The 19,999-nt window shown below is 45.5% G+C and overlaps 1 protein-coding gene across 8 annotated transcripts in view; it reads right to left on the bottom strand.

Annotated features, from left to right (window-relative positions):
- EZH2 (enhancer of zeste 2 polycomb repressive complex 2 subunit) overlaps window positions 1–13,599 on the bottom strand; it is an 86,630-nt gene extending 73,031 nt beyond the window's left edge. For 4 of the 8 annotated variants that reach the window (XM_024099913.3, XM_024099910.3, XM_024099912.3 and 1 more), the window contains exons 1-2: window positions 13,105–13,245; window positions 11,458–11,523 (exon numbers count right to left, since the gene is read on the bottom strand). In XM_024099913.3, the coding sequence (XP_023955681.1) occupies window positions 11,458–11,495 (38 nt within the window). In that variant the 5' untranslated portion in view covers window positions 11,496–11,523; window positions 13,105–13,245. Of the gene's footprint in view, window positions 1–11,457; window positions 11,524–13,104 lie in introns of all 8 variants that reach the window. The other 4 variants (XM_065583882.1, XM_065583884.1, XM_065583881.1 and 1 more) reach the window with 4 other exon arrangements.
- Between the last annotated feature and the right edge of the window lie 6,400 nt (window positions 13,600–19,999).

The following is a 19,999-nucleotide window of genomic DNA, read 5'->3' on the forward strand; positions in this document are numbered from 1 at the left end:
GGCCTCTGCCCGTTTCTACCCCCAGGCACTGCCCCCTGCAGCATCCCATTGGCCGCAGGGGCGCTCAGGGCGGGAGCAGCATGTGGAGGCACAGCCCCGCCCCTGAGCCGCAGGGAGGGGCCGGCAGCCATTAGAGCAAGCAGGCAGATAAGTAATAATTGCTTGAAGCACTTTGGCCTGGTCTACACTTAAAAATTAGATGAACCTAGGTATATCACTCAAGGCTGTGAACAATTTTGCACCCTGTGTGATGTAGAAAGGTTGACCTTACTCCGGGTATAGAATTCTTCCATCTATCTAGCTCAGGGATCAGCAACTGAGGGATGTGCTGGCCGCCGCTTCCCGCCACGCCCATTGGCCTGGAGCAGCGAACCGCAGCCAGTGTGAGCCGCAATCAACCGAACCTGCGGACGCGGCAGGTAAACAAACCAGCCTGGCTTGCCACGGTGCTTACCCTGGCAGGCCGCGGGCCAAAGGTTGCCGATCCCTGATCTAGCTACTGCCTCTCAGAGAGGTGGATTAAAAATATTGATGGAAAAACCCCTTGTAGGAATCATCTATACTATGGCACTACAGTGGCACCGCTGCAGTGGTACCACTGTGGCGGCTGTAGTGTAGACATACCCTAAGTAATGAAATACTTCACCATTACCACCACCACACTGGAAGAAAGCTTAATTAATACTGTGTTCTGACTCCACAGAAGTCATTTACTAGAGAACAGTCTTAATTGAACCTTTGAAATGAAGGAGCATCTTGACTCCCAAATGGTCTGAAATATTTAGGAATATGCCTTAAAACAGTGCAAGTAGTCAAAAATGGTTATTTTGCTAAATCTCAGTCTCAAGTCTTGACACAGCACAGACTAATACATGGTATTCTGACCCTACGAAGTATGGGTATAAGCCTGATGGATTAAATCATTCTCCCTCCAAAATTCCGTTTTCTCCCGCCACCCCCACAGTATGTTAAATGTTTAAGTGAAAAATTAAAGAAAAATTGCTTTCGTCCAAAGGAAAAAATAAACACTTTGCTCAAGGTGCTCAGTTTCTCAAGCTGCAGAAGTGGATTACCAATAGTGTCTCAATTGCATGATGGGAGACAGTTGAACCCTGATCCATAGCACTTAAAATAGATGTTTTTAGGCACAAGAGCCAAGAGTGAGAATCTATACTGTATTCAATAAAAATGCAGAAGTTTTCATGTAGAAACAAGTAAATTCAATTATCAGTCTCCCCTTCCAATGGTTTCTGTTAAACACAATGTTCGTGAGAAATGTGAATTTTGTCCTACTCTGACAACTGACAACACTAGTAACGTGCACCAGCCAAATATATCAAAAGTACAAATGGTTGACATTTAATTGGAGGAAATTACCACACAGAACAAACTAGAAAAAAATATTTTAATCTGCACCATAGAACCTGGGGGATATAACAGCTTTAAGCATTCAATATGCTTTTTGAAATTCAGGCTTATACACAAATCTTACATTTGATTGTGGTACCAAAAAGCATGCACAGAGCCTTAAAGAAATAACAGGCAAGGTCCCAATCCCAAGGATAATGCAATCTTTCATAAAAATAGCCCCCCATGAAGTCAAGACTACTCACATAACTAAGAATTTCTCATGTAAAGTTTCCTAGATCAGGCCCTTCCCCCTCTTAAGAAAAAACAGATGGAATGGAATGCTTATACAAATTAAGATTGAGATTGCTTGTCTCTGAAAGTACAATTTTGTTTCTTTAAGTTATATCAAATTGTTTTGACAGAGGAATTGAAGAGTATGAAAAGATGTACATTTTGAAGAGGGAGACTGCATGGTATATAGAAATTGTTCCAAGCATAGAAGAGACATAATGGGAGAAGGAAATAAAGGTAACACAAAGTGAAATTGATAGAGCAACAGGCCTAGGTTGTAAATGAAGACGTAAACATACAAAGGAGAATAATCAACTCATCTGTTTCTGGTTTTACAAAAGCTTTAATGAACTTATTACTGTGCAGATTTTAAAAAGTCATAATACCCTTTAAAGGGTCTGACTGTAGACAGTACCTTGTGCCACCTCACTTGCGTATTTACAAAAATAATGCATCAGTTAATTTCACGTTAAATATGCATGTCTAAAAAAAGCCTAGTAAAAAATAGTAACCTTCCGTAACTATTGTTCTTAAGTGAATTGTTGCTCATGTCCATTCCAATGTAGGTGTGTGCTCACCCCAAGCACTGCCACCAGAAGTTTTTCCGTCAGTGGTATCCCTTAGGTCGGCTCTGGTGCCCCCTAGAGTCGTGCCTTCATGGCGCTGATATACAGGGCCCTGCCAACCCACCACTCCTTCAGTTCCTTCTTGCCAGCTAACTCTGACAGAGGGGTAGGAGGGTCGGATGTGGAATCGACATGAGCAATACACCTCGAACAGCAGCAGTTATGGAAGGTTACTACCCGTTTTTTCTTCAAGTGCTTGCTCACGTCCATTCCAATGTAGGTGACCCCCAAGCAGATGTAGGAGGAGATTTGAAGTTCAACGACAAGCAGACTACAGCAACGCTCTGCCAAATACAGCATTGTCTCTGGCCTGCTGAGTGACAGAATGATCTGGAGAAAGGGGTAAACAGTGAGGTGGCAAAGTTTGCAGACGATACTACACTGCTCAAGATAGTTAAGACCAAAGCAGACTGTGATGAACTTCAAAAAGATCTCACAAAACTAAGTGATTGGGCAACAAAATGGCAAATGAAATTTAATGTGGATAAACGTAAAGTAATACACACTGGAAAAAATAGCCCCAACTATACATACAATATGATGGGGGCTAATTTAGCTACAACGAGTTAGGAAAAAGATCTTGGAGTCATCGTGGATAGTTCTCTGAAGATGTCCGCGCAGTGTGCAGAGGCGGTCAAAAAAGCAAACAGGATGTTAGGGATCATTAACAAGGGGATAGAGAATAAGACAGAATATATTATTGCCCTTATGTAAATCGATGGCACGCCCACATCTCGAATACTGCGTACAGATGTGGTCTCCTCATCTAAAAAAAGATATACTGGCACTAGAAAAGGTTCAGAAAAGGGCAACTAAAATGATTAGGGGTTTGGAACGGGTCCTATATGAGGAGAGATTAAAAAGGCTAGGACTCTTCAGCTTGGAAAAGAGGAGACTAAGGGGGGATAGGATAGAGGTATATAAAATCATGAGTGATGTGGAGAAAGTGGATAAGGAAAAGTTATTTACTCATTCCCATAATACAAGAACTAGGGATCACCAAATTAAATTAATAGGCAGCAGGTTTAAAACAAATACAAGGAAGTTCTTCTTCACGCAGCGCACAGTCAACTTGTGGAACTCCTTACCTGAGGAGGTTGTGAAGGCTAGGACTATAATAGCGTTTAAAAGAGAACTGGATAAATTCATGGAGGTTAAGTCCATTAATGGCTATTAGCCAGGATGGGTAAGGAATGGTGTCCCTAGCCTCTGTCAGAGGATGGAGATGGATGGCAGGAGAGAGATCACTTGATCATTGCCTGTTGGTCCACTCCCTCTGGGTACCTGGCATTGGCCACTGTCGGTAGCAGGATACTGGGCTAGATGGACCTTTGGTCTGACCCGGTACGGCCGTTCTTATGTTATGTTCAAGTTGCAAAAGCGTGGGCTGAAGACCACGCTGCCACTCTCAGATATCCTGGATGGGAACGTGGGTCATGAATGCAGCTGAAGACGCTAGTGCCCTTGTGTAATGTGTTGTCAGGGCAGAAGCAGGGACTTTTTGCAAGGTAGTATCACATACTGATACTAGAAGTGATCCACAAAGAAATTCTCTGGGTTGAGACTGGGAGACCTTTCATCCTGTCTGCCACTGACACGAAAAGCTGAGTAGTTTTCTTAAACGATTTAGTCCTTTCTATGTAGAACACCAGCGCCTGCCTAACATCTAGTGAATGAAGCCTCTGTTCCTGCCTATTGGCATGTGGCTCTGGGTAGAAGCATGGTTATTGTGGAATTCCTCCACGTTTGGGAGGAAGGCTGGGTGAGGGCGCATTTGGACCATGTCCTTGAAGAAAATCGTGTATGGAGGTTCTGAAGTAAGGGCCCTAATCTCCGAGACCCTTCTGGCAAAGGTGATGGCCAACAGGAAGGCTACCTTCCAGGACAAGTACAGTAGAGAGCATATTGCTGAGGGCTTGAATGGGGGACTACATCTGTTTGGTAGGAAGGTCTACTCCACGAGGGGTCTCCAACTCAAGATGAACCAACCACCACTATTAATTTAATTCTTGGGGAACAATGACCAAATTCAAGGAATTGCTGCCACAGGAATCCAGGGCCAAGTTTTCAGCTCTGGTCGAGAAAGGTAAACCAGTTGTGAAAGAATTCCTCCAAGCGGTGTTGGATGGGGCAGATTCTGCTGCACAGACCAGGGGTTCGGCTGTGGTCATGAGCAGAAACGCATGGTTGCAGGCCTCAGGCCTTCCACACCAAGTGCAGCAGATCATCCAGGACCTCTCTTTCGAGGGCACGTCTCTCTTTTCAGGGCAGACAGATCTAAGTTCCAGAGCTTAAAGGATTCGAGGACTACCCAAAAGTCCATTTTCCTTTGCTTTTTCTTCAGCACCAGTGACTGGGAGCAGTGTTGTGTGTCCCATTGAGGCATAAGCCTCCTCCAGAGAACCCTGGCAGTGCCGAGAGTCCCGGGACACGGACAAAGAGTCCCTTCCTTGATGCCAGAAATGCCGAACTGCACTGCCTGGCTCTCTGAGAAGCCGGTGCACTTCTCACAGAGGTAGAAGTGCTCGGTGCTGAGTCGGTGTGGCTCAGCTCTGAGGGGGGATGGAGAGCCACCTCCATAAGGAGGTATTTAAGTCTCTGGTCTCTGTCCTTTACGGTATGGGGTTTGAACTCTTTACAAATCCTACATTGCTCCGCAGGTGGGACTCCCCAAGCACTTAAGGCAGCTAGAATGGGGGTCACTAGCAGGCATGGGATGATGGCAAGCCACACACACCTTAAACCCCAGAGACCAACACATGCACTGGGGAAGAGATAACCCCGAAAACCAGGGGTCTAACTACTAAGTAACACTAAATTGTAAATTCTAGCTACTATCATTAACTATATACTGGAAAAGGAAAAGTCCACTGAGGAGAGTACTTGCGCAAACGCAAGGATGAACAGAAGTTCCAAAAACTATCACAGGCAGTAAAATAAAACTGAAGGGGAAGCAGGGCCCTCTATACCAACGCTATGAGGGTGCAATTCCAAGGGGTATCAGAGCTGACCCAACGGATACCACTGAGGGAAAAACTTTACAGCGGCAGTACTCAGGGCAAACACACGCCTACATTGGAATGGACATGAACAAGCACTTGAAGAAAAACAGAAATTGCAAAGTATTTCTACATTTCAATGACTTTGTCAAGTCCATATTTGACCCGTCCTTATTTGGCTGCAACAAGATGGCAGTATATTCTCCTCCAGTCAGATTAATTTATACACCTAAATAAACTGCTCAAGGATTGGTATCTCACTTTCCTAAGCAATTAATACTTCACTGGATAGATTACGCAAATTGAATAAAATAAATTGAAAAGTTCTTATTTACAGCATGAACAGTATTAGACTAGGTTTCAGTGTGGACCCCAGTCAAACTTGTAACCGTAGATGCACCACTGATTTCACCATTTAGAGAGAAGTATACCATACAGCATTATATATCTAAGACTAGTCAGTATAAATGTGTGGGATGAACAAGGAACTTTTGTCTCATGAATGCAGATCTTTAATGTTTAATGTATTATAAGTAAAAGGCCAGTAGTATAGGAAGATGAGTTCCTCCTATACAAGTCTGTTATTTCCCACTTTTGCAGTTTTCCCTTGCATAGGGAGAACCACTTAATCTGACATAAGTGCATCCATAATACTGTATGGAAGAAGTTCGCTATAAAGAGTTCATATTACTTAATCACCCAGCAATTTCATGGACAGCTTGCTCTCTAAAGTAAAGATTTGGTTTTTTACGACTAACAATTGACACCCATATCATTCGATGTCCCCAATATGCATTTTCCTAATGCTTACCGGTTAACATTTTACATCCCTAGTACCTAGGTCTGTGACACTGTCACACTGCCTGTTGGTACCAGCCACTTCAATACTTTACAGAAACACTTAGGGCAGTGGTTACCAAACTGAGGCGTACCCCCATATGGGGGCACGGAGAAATATCCAAGGGGGTGGAGTGGGGCCCAGGACAAGACCATGAGGGGGTGGAGAGGGAGCACCACCCAGTCCCGCTCTGTCCCCACCCCTGCTCTTGGCCCTCAGCCCCCGCTCCTGGCCGTGGCTCCACTCCCAGCCCAGGGAGGTGCAGACACATTCTATTACTGCTAAGGGGTGTGGGGGGCATGAGAGGAAAAGTTTGGGGGCCCACTGATTTAGGGTATGTCTACACAACAATATAAACCTAGATTTAATAGGACTCGAGTCAACTGACCTGTGTCAGGAAATCATGGGCTTGAGTATCTACACTGCATTTTAACCCTAGGTTAAGGATTTTCTGACCCACGCTCGAATATTGGGCTCTGGCATCCACACTGCAGTGTATAGACCCAAACCAAAGTAACACTATCCCAAAGTGCCTAGCAACCTCCTCCCTCAAAGTGTCGACACTCTAGGCCTATTAATTTGCTGGACGGTGGGGAAATTCTACTGCCCACCCTGCTTCCTAACTGTGATGGTGCTACTGATGGGACTCAGGAGCCCATAAGGAATACAAGTACATAAACTGCATAATTAGCTCCTTTGTTGGCTATCTCAGTAGAACGACAGCAGTTTGAGAAGGTTTTATACTGAACTACTATCTAACCTGAGAATTGGGCTCTCTACCTCTAGGTGGAGTTATATTGGCAAGAAAATGTCCATGTGCACCTGTTCTGAGGTTAATTAGAACATCAGTCTCCAGGTCTGTCAAACTATTAAAATGAAACTTTGCAATTCTTAATTCTCAAAATGGAAGTTCAACGAAGGTGTTTTTGTTTGGTTGGTTTTTTATTTGTCTGTTATGAAGTAGGACATAAAATGTAGGTTTTAGAGGAAAAACGCACCCCCCCCTCAGTCTGGCTGCTGCTGGCTGCAGAGTGGTGAAGTGCAACACCAGAGCCTGGAGTGCAGTGTGCTCCAGACCCTCCCCCAATCCATTATCCCTGCATCCGCCGCACCCCAGAAGGCACTGACAAGGGATTCCTGGAAGGCTATGGGGAAGGTTCCGGTCCAGCTCCCATTCACCACCCCCACACTGCATTCTGCCCAGGCACCTCTGCACACACAGCCCCAGGGAGGGCAAGAGCCTGGGTGCAAGGGACAGACAGTGGCACAGGACCAAGCAGCAGCCCGGCAGGGAGGGGAGGGGAAGCGGCAGAGCTTCCAGCTCAGGGATGATCCCCAACATTCTGGCAGCTGGAAGCCACATCCTCCCTGTCAGCTTTGCTTCCTGCTCTGAACAAGCTCTGCATGGCAGCAAGGAACCTGAGTTGCCACCGCTGCAAGAGACTGCAGGGAGGTTTTGGGACTGGCTTCTACACACCGCCCAGGCACCCCTGCACATGCAGACCCAGGGAGGGCACGAGGGGCCCCAAAGAACAGAGCAGGGACCAAGTGGCTGCCCTTCAGGGAGGAGAAGTGGCTGAGGTGTTGGGGTTATCCTCCTCCAGCTGTTCTCAACCAGGAGCTCTGCCACTCCACTTCCCTGCAGGCCAGCCACTAAGTCCCCGCTCTGCTCTCTGGTCCTTCCACCAAAATCTTGTGACCAAGAAACAGCTCTCTTTGCAAAAAGCTTCTTCTGATCCATCTCCTTTGAGACCCTGCAGGCTCTCTGGTAGTGTGCTTGCAAACTAGTGTTCAGCAGACAATGCGTTAACACTGACCTGAGCTGCTGCCATTTGCAAAGGGAGGTGTGACTTCTGTTTGCAATAGACTGCCCCACAGATTGTCAGCATAGAGAGAACCAAGGAAATTGCCCCAAGCAGGGTGTAAAAAAATCAACGATTTTTGCTGATGAAGAAAAAAAAATCCAGAATACATAACGTTGTTGTTTTAGTTAAATAAAAATTTAAATGTCTGTCTGGTGATGTTCTCCTCCTAATATAGCACAGTAAGAATATCCTCCAAATATTAATGATTAACCTGTTGAATTGGAGATAGTTCACCTCCCAATGACCTCATAAATATCTGCTTCAATTACCTTTGGTAAATGAAATAACCAATCATTCATTTTCTGATACAGCTGTAAAACTAATCTGAAAAGTTTTCAAAATAAATCACTTTAAAAATGTATAGTGTGTACTTTCTAAAAATGAAACCTACATCTATCTCTGAGCTGTGAAGAATATGTATTAAGGTTATAACAACCAACAAGAATGCACTTTTATGTAGAAATCCATGATTAAATCAAGTCTTCCTGACTAGTGATTTAAATCAAATCCACCCTGGCCCCAAGGAACTCTGGGACACATCTAGAAGCCTTCTGGGATCTGAGTCAAGCTGGTGTCGCGTGCACACAGGACAGCAATAGGGCTCAGACCCTAAATCCCAGCTTAATGCGGGCTTGAACCGTAGGTTCAATCGCTAGGTTCCACAATTGGTGTGTCGACCCAAGGCGGGTTTGGCTTGAGCCCGGGCTCAAGCCAAGGCTTAGGATACGTCTACACAGTAATGTAAGTCACAGCTTCAGCTCCTCTTGCCTAGATCCGAACAGTTCTCTCTTTTCCAGTCTCAACTGTCCAAATTAAAGTGTAGCAGTTCATCTTAAGCCATTCGCAGGAATACACTGCCCTCATCTCAAATCTTCAGTAGCTGTCCATGAGGGCAGACAGAATATCTATTTCAGAATCTAATATAAAGTTTCCCTCTTAAACCATTATTCAGCAAAACACTTACACATCTATTTAAAATGAATGCATGCTTAACAGTGACCAGTGTCTTCAAATTCTTCCATGAATTTGCCTTCCCCTCCATCTTTCTATTCTTGCATCCATTCAACACTTTTCACATCAGGCTTTCCTCCTCCTTGCATCTCTCTCCAAAATGTGTAGTAAATCCTACGTCTACTGTCATGTCCCCTGCTCCTTTTCCTCTCCCCTCCCTCACCCCACTATTTGGAATTATCTCTTGGACCCTGACAACATTAGAAAAACTCACGATTTGGTCCTCCTAGAACACTTGTATGTGGATGCAACGTGTTTTATAACTGTTCAAAACCATGTACAAGGGTCCCTAATACCATCTGGATTAGGCTTGCTGTCAACAAGTCTAACCACCATTAGTTTAGTGGGATGGGGAACAGAGGTTGCTGGCAAAATCACAAAATGCTTAAACAATCCCTCCATGACTCTACCACATCAAACTGGAGGGGCTTTCAAAATCTCCCAGAATTCACTACTTCTGGAAGCTAACCCAGGACCTCTGGGACAGTCACACTGCGTATGAAACTATTTAGAACACTGCTAGTATGGATACAGGGCAAAAATACAACTCATCAGAACCCGAAGCAGAGTGGCTACTATGGACACACTGAAACACATGTTTAAACAGGTTCTGTCCTACTGTTTTAATTAACAATGCTTCAGTTTTCTAGTGCAGACGCTGCCTTGGTGCCTAATGAGGCCCTTCAAAAATGAGCTTACCTAAACACTCTCTCTGTCCATTCCATCCTTATAAGAGTTGGTAAAAATTTTTTGCCTGGGTGGGCAAAAGTTTTGTAAAAAAAGCCTAGCAGACTCCATCTTTTCAAATCCTTCTTGCCTATTTATTTCCTCATGCTCAATCATTCTATAGGTGTCATAGCATCTATAAATGCTATCTGTAACCTATTATTTCCTTTTATTTGCATATATAGATTATAATTAGTTGTGAAATGTCCCATGATGCTATTTATGTATCATGCAAGGAAACCTCTATTAAAGTTATCCTCTTTACTACTACTGCAACAATTCTTATTAAAAAATCCACAATAATGCTCTAACTGGACCATGGGAATGCAGAAGTATCTAATAAATAATAATAAAAAAAACACTTTCCCTAGTTTTTAAATTTACCAACTGAAATATCAAATATTTTATATACTGTAAGCTCTCTGGGAAAGGGTCAGTTTGTATAGTGCCTAGCACTGCACGGTCTTGGTCTATCACTAGGGCTCCTAGCTGCTACCATAATACAAACAATAATGTTTGAGACTTATAGCTTAGCTTTTTGACATGTTGGAAAGTCAATATACGTCCAGCCACACTAGACAAGTGCAATCAGCTTGGAAACTGTTAACTTTTAAGCCTAATTTTGGTCACTTTAACACCTGTGTTTGTCTGGCTACATGATGACTTAAGAACATTGTTTGTTTTTTACACTGAAGGTTATCTTCACAACCAGAAAGCCTAAACGCTTCAGATGTTTGCAAATTAAATCTTAGGATCTGACAAAAAACACTAAATATGGCAACACCTTCAAATTCAAGAGATCTACTTCCTGAGTATTTACAGTAATTTGTCTAGACTAGGATTTAAAGATTTAACATGTTTTCAAACTCTATTGTTGCTGAAGTCTACATTGCCTTGTCTATGACAAAGAATAAGAACACAATAGTCAGAACCTTTAAAACCTAGTATATACGCTGCCTAAGTGTAATGATGTAATGGGCACTATATTTCATTCTTCTTCGCTTTGTAATGTTATCAGAGAGAACTGGTTTCTATTCTCAACCTTGCTAACTAAATTCCAGTTGAAGTCTTTAGTAGTTTCAGTGAGAGGCAAAAAGGAAAACAGCTTGACCTTCAAGTTCCCAGCCTCAGTTTACAGTGTGGGGTTTAGATAGATTAGATAGATTGGATAAACTAAGCAAATTTGATTTGCAAGTCAGTGATAAAGTGGAATTCCATAAATTCCATACTCACTTTTTGGAGTATAGCTATATTTTAACATCCCTGTGAGAAACCCAAATCCTACAGATTTCTATTAACCAAAACTAGGATCTTGAATATGGCGTAGTTCTAAGAGGACAATTGTTGACACCTCATGGAAAGCTTTAAAAAAACAAGTTTAAGCAGAAACTTTCATCACTGCCCTCTAATTGCTAGGGACATTCTTTGTGAAAACAGGATTTATGTTTCTTAAGAATCTTTCTTATTCTTTAAAGATACAACCCTTTACTTGATGTCACAATCATCTTCACAACTAAGCAATAGAGGATTGTCTCTTTAGGTGAAAGATTAAAGCACATAAGAGAACAGCTGAACTTTTTATTAAAAAGCCTATTTACATGCAAGATTCCACACTAAAATACTGCAGGAAAAAAAACAAGTAAGCGTGCTATATTGCAGGGTTGCTCATGAGGTATCAGCAGGTCTTGAGTATTCAAATTTTAACAGACCAAATTGAAAGTACTTACAGTACAATGCATACAAGTACTCACCCTTCACAACATGCTTTCTGGTTACCACAAATAAACATTCCAGAGGCTCCCAATTTGATATGGACACTTGGGATAAACAGAAAGAGTGGCCTTTTAATTAACTCTTACAAATTACATTCAGACTCTAGAAAGCGTTACACCCTAGAAATCAATATGGAAATCCCAGTTTAGAAATTCAATAGAATTCCCACTACATATTTTTGATCCCTGTACATTTATATAGTTCTACATCTATATAGAACACCATTCAGTGGAGTGGCACAAAAGATGCATTAGTGAAATTCAAATATAAAAATGAAGTCTTCCAATGACTTCAGTTCTGAGATGGAAGGGAAAAGAGATTTGAACTCCCAACTCTCTAGCTCTATATTGTATTGTTCCCACTCCAGAACAATGTGGGTGGTATTCCAGAACTAGGAGAGAGAAGCCACTGGAACAAAACCCAAATTAATTTACATAAACACACCTACAAGCTTTTTTTCTCCTTCTCACTCCCAATAACTTCTGAATCACTGCAGGCAACTGTTAATATCAAACACTTTAAAATAATACCAGATCACGCATCAATCTTATTTTGTCGTATTTACCAGTCACTCTTACAATTTTAATAAAAAGGCAGCTCTTTTCAACACCACCCCCTTACACCTACCAAAATGACTCAAGACAAACCATGCTTTTAGTAAGAGCATGCCTCATGTTCAACACACTTTGTTCTAGAATCACAGTCGCCAGCCTATCTGAACTTGCGAAATGCCATGCAATGCTGTGGAAGACAGGGACCCACTACTGTCCTTAGAAGTTCACTCGAGTTGCCTTTGCATTTAACATCCTTCCTGCACTCGGGATTTTCATATACAAAGAGAAGGGAGGAGGAAAGGGGAGAATCAAAAGCAGCAACTCGTGTGAAACAGCAAAAGAAGGAACAACCCACAGACAGCTCAACGGCCCCCGCATTGAACAGCAGCTTCCGGGAGACTATCTAAGAGCACATGAGACTGAAGCAGACCTGCCCAAGTGCCCAAACCTCTCCCCGTAGCAGGGAGGCCCCCTCGTTTGGGGAGGTTAATTGTATTTTTTCCCGTCTCCTCCTCAGGAAACGAAGGATTTTGCGGCGTCTCAATCAGGCGATTTAAAACCTCGTTCGCCTTTTGAGGGGGACTGAAGGGGGCTCAGGGGACGTCCCCTCAGTCAAACTGCCCCTGCGCCCGCCACTAGTCTGAAGTCAATGGGGAGGTTTGAGGAGGAGAACAACAGACGTAGCCCCCCAAGGCGTCCCGCCCCGGTGAGGGGTCCAAAGCGGTCCCAAGCCCGCGGCTCTACTCCCGCCTTTGTCTCAGCCGGGTCGGTCCAGGGGGGACCCCTCCGCCAGGGTGGGCAGAGCCAACTTAGACAAAGGGCGCTTCACGCTCCGGGTCTCTCTCCAGCTGTCACCGGCCGGCAGAGCGTGTCCCGCCGCCGGCCGCTCCCCGCCACCCTGTTCCCCGGGGGGGGGGGGGGTGAGTGAGTTTCCTCGCGGCTGGGCCCCCCCCCCTCCTCATTCTGCCCCCCCTCCTCCCGCCGCCACCGCCTCCCCCAGTATAAAGGGCGCCGGTTATAATAACGGCTCACGGCTCCCGCCCGCGCGGTACCGGTCACTCGCTCACTCACCCCCCCAACCCCCGCCGGTGCTGCCGCCTCCGGGTCCCCTCTCCGCTCCTCTCTGCCTCCGGCCGCCGGATTCACCCTCCCGGACCGAGCGCCAAACCCGGCGGCCCAATCGGCATCGCGCTCATTGGAGAGACCCAAGCACCGCCCCGATTGGACGGACGTGGAGGGGCCGCCGGAGCCAATCAGCAGCGGCTAGAGGCGGTGCCGGGGGCGGGGAGTTCGCTCCCCACGTGCGGGGGGAAGGGGGTGGAAGAGCTCTCTTTGTTCTCGCGCTGGCTGGGGAGATGGCGAGTTTCGTGCTCCTCTCTTAATCCTCGCGCGCTCCTGAGCCCTCTTGGGAGAGGGAATCAGGGCGCGCGGGGAGGGAGAGCCTTGAAGCCCGCCTTGCCTGCGGGTGGGGAGATTGGGGGTTGCTGAAAGAGGAAGCGCCCGCGGAGCCCGGGAAGGGAGGGGCAGCCCTGTTCAGCGCTGCTGAGAGTTTGAATCAGTTCGAAAGTGGGAGCTGTAACGGTTTTAACTGTCATGCTTCTGCGCGCGCGGGAGGGAGGCGCGGGGAGCTCAGCAGCCCCACGTCCCTCCCCTCTGCCTGTTGCTTCCCACTCCCAGGCGGGCAGTCCAGAGCCTGACGCGCTCCGCCCTGCATCGATCCCAGCCCCGCCTCTGACCTTGGTTTCGCTGAACCAGTTCCCAAACCAGCTCAGCTGAACCAGTTGTGGAGCCGCCCTGCAGCTCCCTGGAAGGCAGCCGGACCTGCCGTGACTGAGCCAGCTTCCAGAAGCAAATGGCTTCAGTAAAAATGGGCCAGGCCACCCAAAATTGCATCTGTGCCATGTCTTTAGTGGGTGTGGAAATGGCCAGGCTGGTCAAAAACTTGCCTAGTGTAGACGGGCCTCTTACCCCCTGTCATCTCTGCTCTGTCCTTCACCTAAACCATATAGATAACCACTCCTTTCTGTCTTCTGCAGGCTCTGTCCACACCTTCTTCCATGTGGTGCTCTATGCCTGTGAACCATAGCCCACCAAGTCCTCCCCTCACTTGTTAACAAAACATCACAAAAATCATAGCACCAGCAAGATGTATGGCCACCTCATTGCTCGATCATGTGGTTTTAATTATATCCTCTCTCAGGGTATTGCCAACCTCTAGCAATGCCGCTATCTTCCCCATCACTCAGACTCGTAATCTGGTTTTAAGCCTTAACTTGCCCTCTCTAGAGCCTCACATCCAGGCTGTGTTTAAATCTAGCTGATTCTTTCTGCATCACCTCTTTAAGATACAACCTTTCCAATCCATCCACACAAGCACTTGGGGAAGAGACTGTCTGTTTTGTTCTGTGTGCGTACAGTGCCTCGCACAATAGGGTCTGCTCCACGACTGGGGATCCTAGGTATTATGATAATCAAATAATAAATATAATTAAAATTCTTGCCCAGGCTCTCGTCATCTTTCATCTCAATTACTGCAACATCTCTTCTCTGGTCTTGACAAATACAATCTTGCCCCATTCATATCAATTCAAAATGCTGCTGTGAAGATCATTTTCCTAGCTCAGGGGTGGGCAAACTTTTTGGCTCGAGGGCCACATCTGGGTGGGGAAATTGCATGCAGGGTCATGAATGTAGGGCAGGGGGTTGGGGTACGGGGTGTGGGAGGGGGTGTGGTGTGCAAGAAGGGGCTAAGGGCCAGGGGTTGCGGTATATGAGAAGGCTCAGAGCAGGGGGTGGAGGTGCGCGGTGCAGGAGGAGTTCAGGTTGTGTGCTTCAGCCCGGCGCTGCTTATCTGGAGCAGCTCTGGGGTGGCAGCGGCGCACAGCGGGGCTCAGGCAGACAGTGCTTCTATATCGTGATGCCAACTTTTCCCAACGTAGTGCTAAAAATTTCCCAAATCTGGTGAAAAATTCCCAGATAAAGTTTTTTACAGTGCTTCTATATCCTGGGAAATTTCCCAAAACCTGGGAATTTGTGAGTAAAATGTTTCAACTTGGGAAATTGGGAATTTTCATTCAAAACATTTTACTCACAAATTCCCAGATTGTGGGAAATTTCCCAAGATATAGAAGCACAGCAGGCAGACTGCCTGTCTGCCCTGGCCCTGAAGCGACTGGCACCACGTCCTTGCAGTCACTCAGGGAGGCGGGGGCAGAGGGCTCCATGCGCTGCCCTCACCTGCAGGTACTTCCCCCGAAGCTCCCAGTGGCAGCGGTTCCCCGTTCCTGGCCAATGGGAGCTGCAGGGGGCGGTGCCTGCAGGCAAGGGCAGCACGCAAAGCCCTCTGCCCCCCCAACCCTTTGGGCAGCAGGGACATGGTGCCGGCCACTTCCGGAAGCGGTGTGGGGCCCGCAGCACCACAGAGGTGGCAATCCTGTGGGCCGGATCCAAAGCCCTGATGGGCCAGATCCGGCCCACGGGCCGTAGTCTACCCACCTCTGTCCTAGCTTGGCACTTTGACCATGTCACCCCTCTCTTTGTGTCCTTCTACTGGCTCCCCTTTTGCCATTGCAACAAACATAAGCTTCTTGTCTTCATTTTCCAGGCCCTTCATAGCCTATCATCACTATACTTATAAACTCTCATTCACTTTAGGATATTTCTTATTGACAGTGATGTCAGCAGGCGCCACATTTAGGGAGGGCAGGGGGACCCCCCCAAGTTTTGTACCACATTGGGGTGAAGTTTGCTGCCCCTCCTCCCCCCCACTGTCCTGTGGCACTGCCATCTGTAGCCACCACTTTGCCTCTGCCTCCTCCACCACCCTCTGCCATGGAGCTGCAACTGGCCACGCTGTTTGGTACTGGGAGCCTGCCTCCTGTTCTGCTATGCAAAACCAGGCAGAAGCTGATATTGGGGTGTCCCCCTCCTTCTGCCCATCATGTTCCCAGGCGTGAAGAGCATGCCTCTTACCCAGCCTCTGTCCCGCGGAACTGCACCCACTATGCCAACTAGGGACTGAGCAGCACACAGCCAGCCCCACAGCAGCACCCTCTTGGACGTAGCCCCTCCCTGCACCCTGAGCTATCCCCCTGCCTGCACACAGTCCCTAGCTACCACCTGCCTGCACCCTGAGTGGTTTTCAAACTTTTTGAGCAGAATCCCCCTTTGGATTATAAATTTGGGCACCCCCCCCCATTATCTACAAAAAAAACCCTAGAATTTTCAGGTACCTCAATATACTCCTTTAAAGAAGGACATTGATAAACTGGAGAGGGTTCAGAGAAGAGCCACACAAATGATTAAAGGATCAGAAAACATGATTTACAATGATTGATCTCCTGGAGGCCATCTGTTTAGTTTAACAAAGAAACTAGTAAGGGGTGACTTGATTACAGTCTATAACTATCTACATGGGGAACAATAAATATTTGATAATGGGCTCTTCAACTGAGCATAGAATGGTATTATAACATGATCCAATGGTTGGAAGTTGAAGCTAGACAAATTCATACTGGAAATTTTTAAAAGTGAGGGTAATTAACTATTAGAACAATTTACTAAGAGTCTTGGTGGATTCTGTATCACTGGCAATTTTAAAACCAAGATTGGATGTTTCACTAAAAGGTATGCTCTAGGACAGGGGTGGGCAAACTACTGCCCATGGGCCGGATCTGGCCCGTGGCGGCGCCGGCACCACATCCCTGCGGCCCCCGGGCGGGGAAGCACAGGGCTCCATGCATTGCCCTTGCTTCCAGGCACCACCTGGCCGGGAACAGGGAACCACAGCCAATGGGAGCTTTGGGGGAGGTACCCGGAGGCACGGGTAAGAGCAGTGCACGCAGAGCCCTCTGCCCCCTCCTTCCCCAGGGGCTGCAGCGCTTCCTGGAGTGGCGCGGGGCCGGGGACAGGGCAGGCATGCAGGGAGCCTGCCCTGGCCCCAGTGCACGCCGCTGCCACCCCAGAGCCACATGAGGTAAGCGGGGCCGGAGCCTGAACCCCTCCTGTACCCCGACCCCCAGCTCCCTGCCCTAAGCCCCCTGCCTGCACCTCGCACCCCAACTCCCTGTCCTGAACCTCCTTGTACACCCCACACCCCTCCTGCATCCCAATCCCGTGCCCTGAGCTCCCTGCTGCACTCTGCACCCCTGTGCAGCCCAACCCCCTGCCCTGAGCCCCCTGCTGCACCCTGCACCCCTCCTGCACTCCAACCCCCAGCTCTGAGCCGTCTCCTGCACTACGCACCCCTCCTGCACCCCAACCCCCTTCCCTGAGCCCCCTTATACACCCCGTACCCCTCCTCTGCCCCAATCCCTTGCCCTGAGCCCCTTCCTGCACACCCCCACCCCCTCCCACACCCCACGCTCCCTCCCTCCCGCACCCCAACGCCCTGTCCTGGCCCTGCATACTATTTCCGCACGCAGATGTGGCCCTCGGCCCAAAAAGTTTGCGAATCTCTGCTCTAGGAATTATTTTGGGGAAGTTCTATGGCCTGTAGATCAGGGGTCCCTTCTGGCCTTGCAATCTATGAAGCTATAAATCCCTTCTTAAAACTCCTTTAAGAGTTAAGAATGAAGCAGATGATGTGCTGAGATCACAACCTATCACATTGACCAGCACTGTCTCATTGTTTTCTTGTGCTCCATTTTTTGTCTGTCTGTCTGTATCCACCAGTTGGCTTTTGTCTTATACTTGGATTGTAGACTCTTTGGGGCAAAGACTGTCTTTTTGTTCTGTTTGTACAGTAGCTAGCATAATGGGGTCCATGGTCCATGTCTGGGGCTCCTAGGTGCCACTATAATATAATATAAAATATAATATAATATAATATAATGAGTCAAGTCCTCAAAATCACAAGCGTAGTTTAAAATCATGCTTTTCTTTTAAATACTACATTTTGAGTGTTTTTTATTTGCCTTATAGCTACTGAGCCTTTAGGGTCTTTCAAATTATATTTTCTATAACCATGAGGGATAGAAACATACTTTAAAAAAAAAGTCGAGTTTATCATGCAATCACATGATTCCAGCCAGCAGTTGGGCCTTTAAGAAAAATACCAAACAGCATGAGACATTCAATAAAATCACAAGAGTTGGCAACACTGATTTTATATTCTGTCTTTAGCTCGTTATCTTGTAAGCAGGTTTATACTAGTAGTTTACTTTAATTTTAACAACTTTTTTTTGCAAGCATAGAGTTCAACAATGTTTGAACTAATTTCTTCTCATAGTAACACATCAGTGATAGATTGCCCTATCTTTCTTTGAATTCCTGAAATGACTGACAATTTCAAAACTTGCTGTTCAGGTTTAAAAGCACCAAAACTTTCACATTTGTAAAATGTGATCTATTTATTATTCCTGGATATGAAGTTATTTAAACTACCCCAAGATGGCTGCCAAATTCAAGATGGCTACCACATTCCTTTACTGTTTAGAATGTATACTTTATTTTGATTGTCAGAATTTAATTTCATGATCACTTTAGTTTTGTTTTCAGTTAGGCGGTATAAGTAGTCATTATTGAATAAGCTTTAAAATAATGGATTGTAATTGGCTTAGTCACGTGACTCAGTAAATTAATATTACAGTATATACACTATGAATTGGACCTCATCTCAGCACAGATGTCATTCCACCTTTCTATCTGAACTTGAATGGAATGATTTGTGTGTCCATTACTTTTTGAAAGCAACTAGTGCTGATTAGGAAATTAAATATTACAAAACACTCTGAAAGACCTGGCTTTTGGGGGGGGGGGCACGGTGGGGGGGGGTGAGGAGTTATGTGTTCCTGTTTTTGAAGAAAAGAATCTTTCTATTTGAATTCAGTTCTAAAGTCTTAAAATGTTAAATTGTATTGGAAAATAATTCTTTTGAAGCAGACTTTCTGATCACCCTCCCAGTCAGTTTCAAACAGCCAGCAGAATGTTGGCAGCTGTTTGTTCTGCACTCAGCAGAGCCACCCAAGTGGCTTTTTTGTTTCTAACTTATTTTCATGGTGGATGAATATCTGTTTAGCTAAGAACCTACTTCACAAAAAAGAAAACATCTACAGGACACTCACAATGTAACAATTACTAAGGAAATGTCTGATAAGAATTTGAACTTTGATATTTTGAGGAGTTATTCTTTGCATTTTAGTTTTTAAAAACTCTAATATCAAGATAAAACTATGTAAAAGTAGTTTTGAAAAACGTTTAAATTCGAAGACATTTATAAATTAAATGACAATGTCAATAAAATCGGAATCTGGAGAAAATCAGAATGGGATATGGCAGCCTTCTGGAATTGTTTAAAACATTTTTTTCTTTTTTCTATCAATCACATAATCAATTTTATATAAAATATTGAGCATTATAGGGCCTGATCCAGTTCCCCTTGATGTCAATGACAAAATTCAAAATGGCTTCAATACTATCAGGATTGGGTCCAAAAACACCAATGAAACATCTCTGTTTATGTTTGTATATGTGAACAAAATATTACTGCTGAATGTTGATGATTAGATATGAGGAATAAGAGAGACTTCTCACCAATGCACATGGCCATAAAAACCAACTGTTTTGAAAACAACCACAAAAATCCTATATATGATCATTTACACAGGAGCATACAGATATCATGTCTTCACTTTTTGTTGTTGTTGTTTTTTTGTTTTTGTTTGTTAAGTAGCACACACCTGAGTGTAGAGGAGTACAATTTTGTAAAGGGATATTAACATCTGGAGGTACTTTCACAAAGAAATACTGTAATATCAAAGTAAATCAAAAACATTTAAAACATGTAGATTGTTCTCTACAGCAGTATGTTTATAATTATTCACCTAATAATTTCACTACTGATCTCTGCACAGAGGGGCTTAGGTAATATCTCTGTCTGGGGGAATCAATGAGGGGACAGCCTTAGCTTGAAAGAGCCATGGTTTGTTGGGGCAGGGCTAGAACACTGTTTGAATGGACTGCATGT

The sequence above is a fragment of the Chrysemys picta genome, chromosome 2, assembly GCF_011386835.1.
Source record: "Chrysemys picta bellii isolate R12L10 chromosome 2, ASM1138683v2, whole genome shotgun sequence".
Lineage (NCBI taxonomy): Eukaryota > Metazoa > Chordata > Testudines > Emydidae > Chrysemys > Chrysemys picta.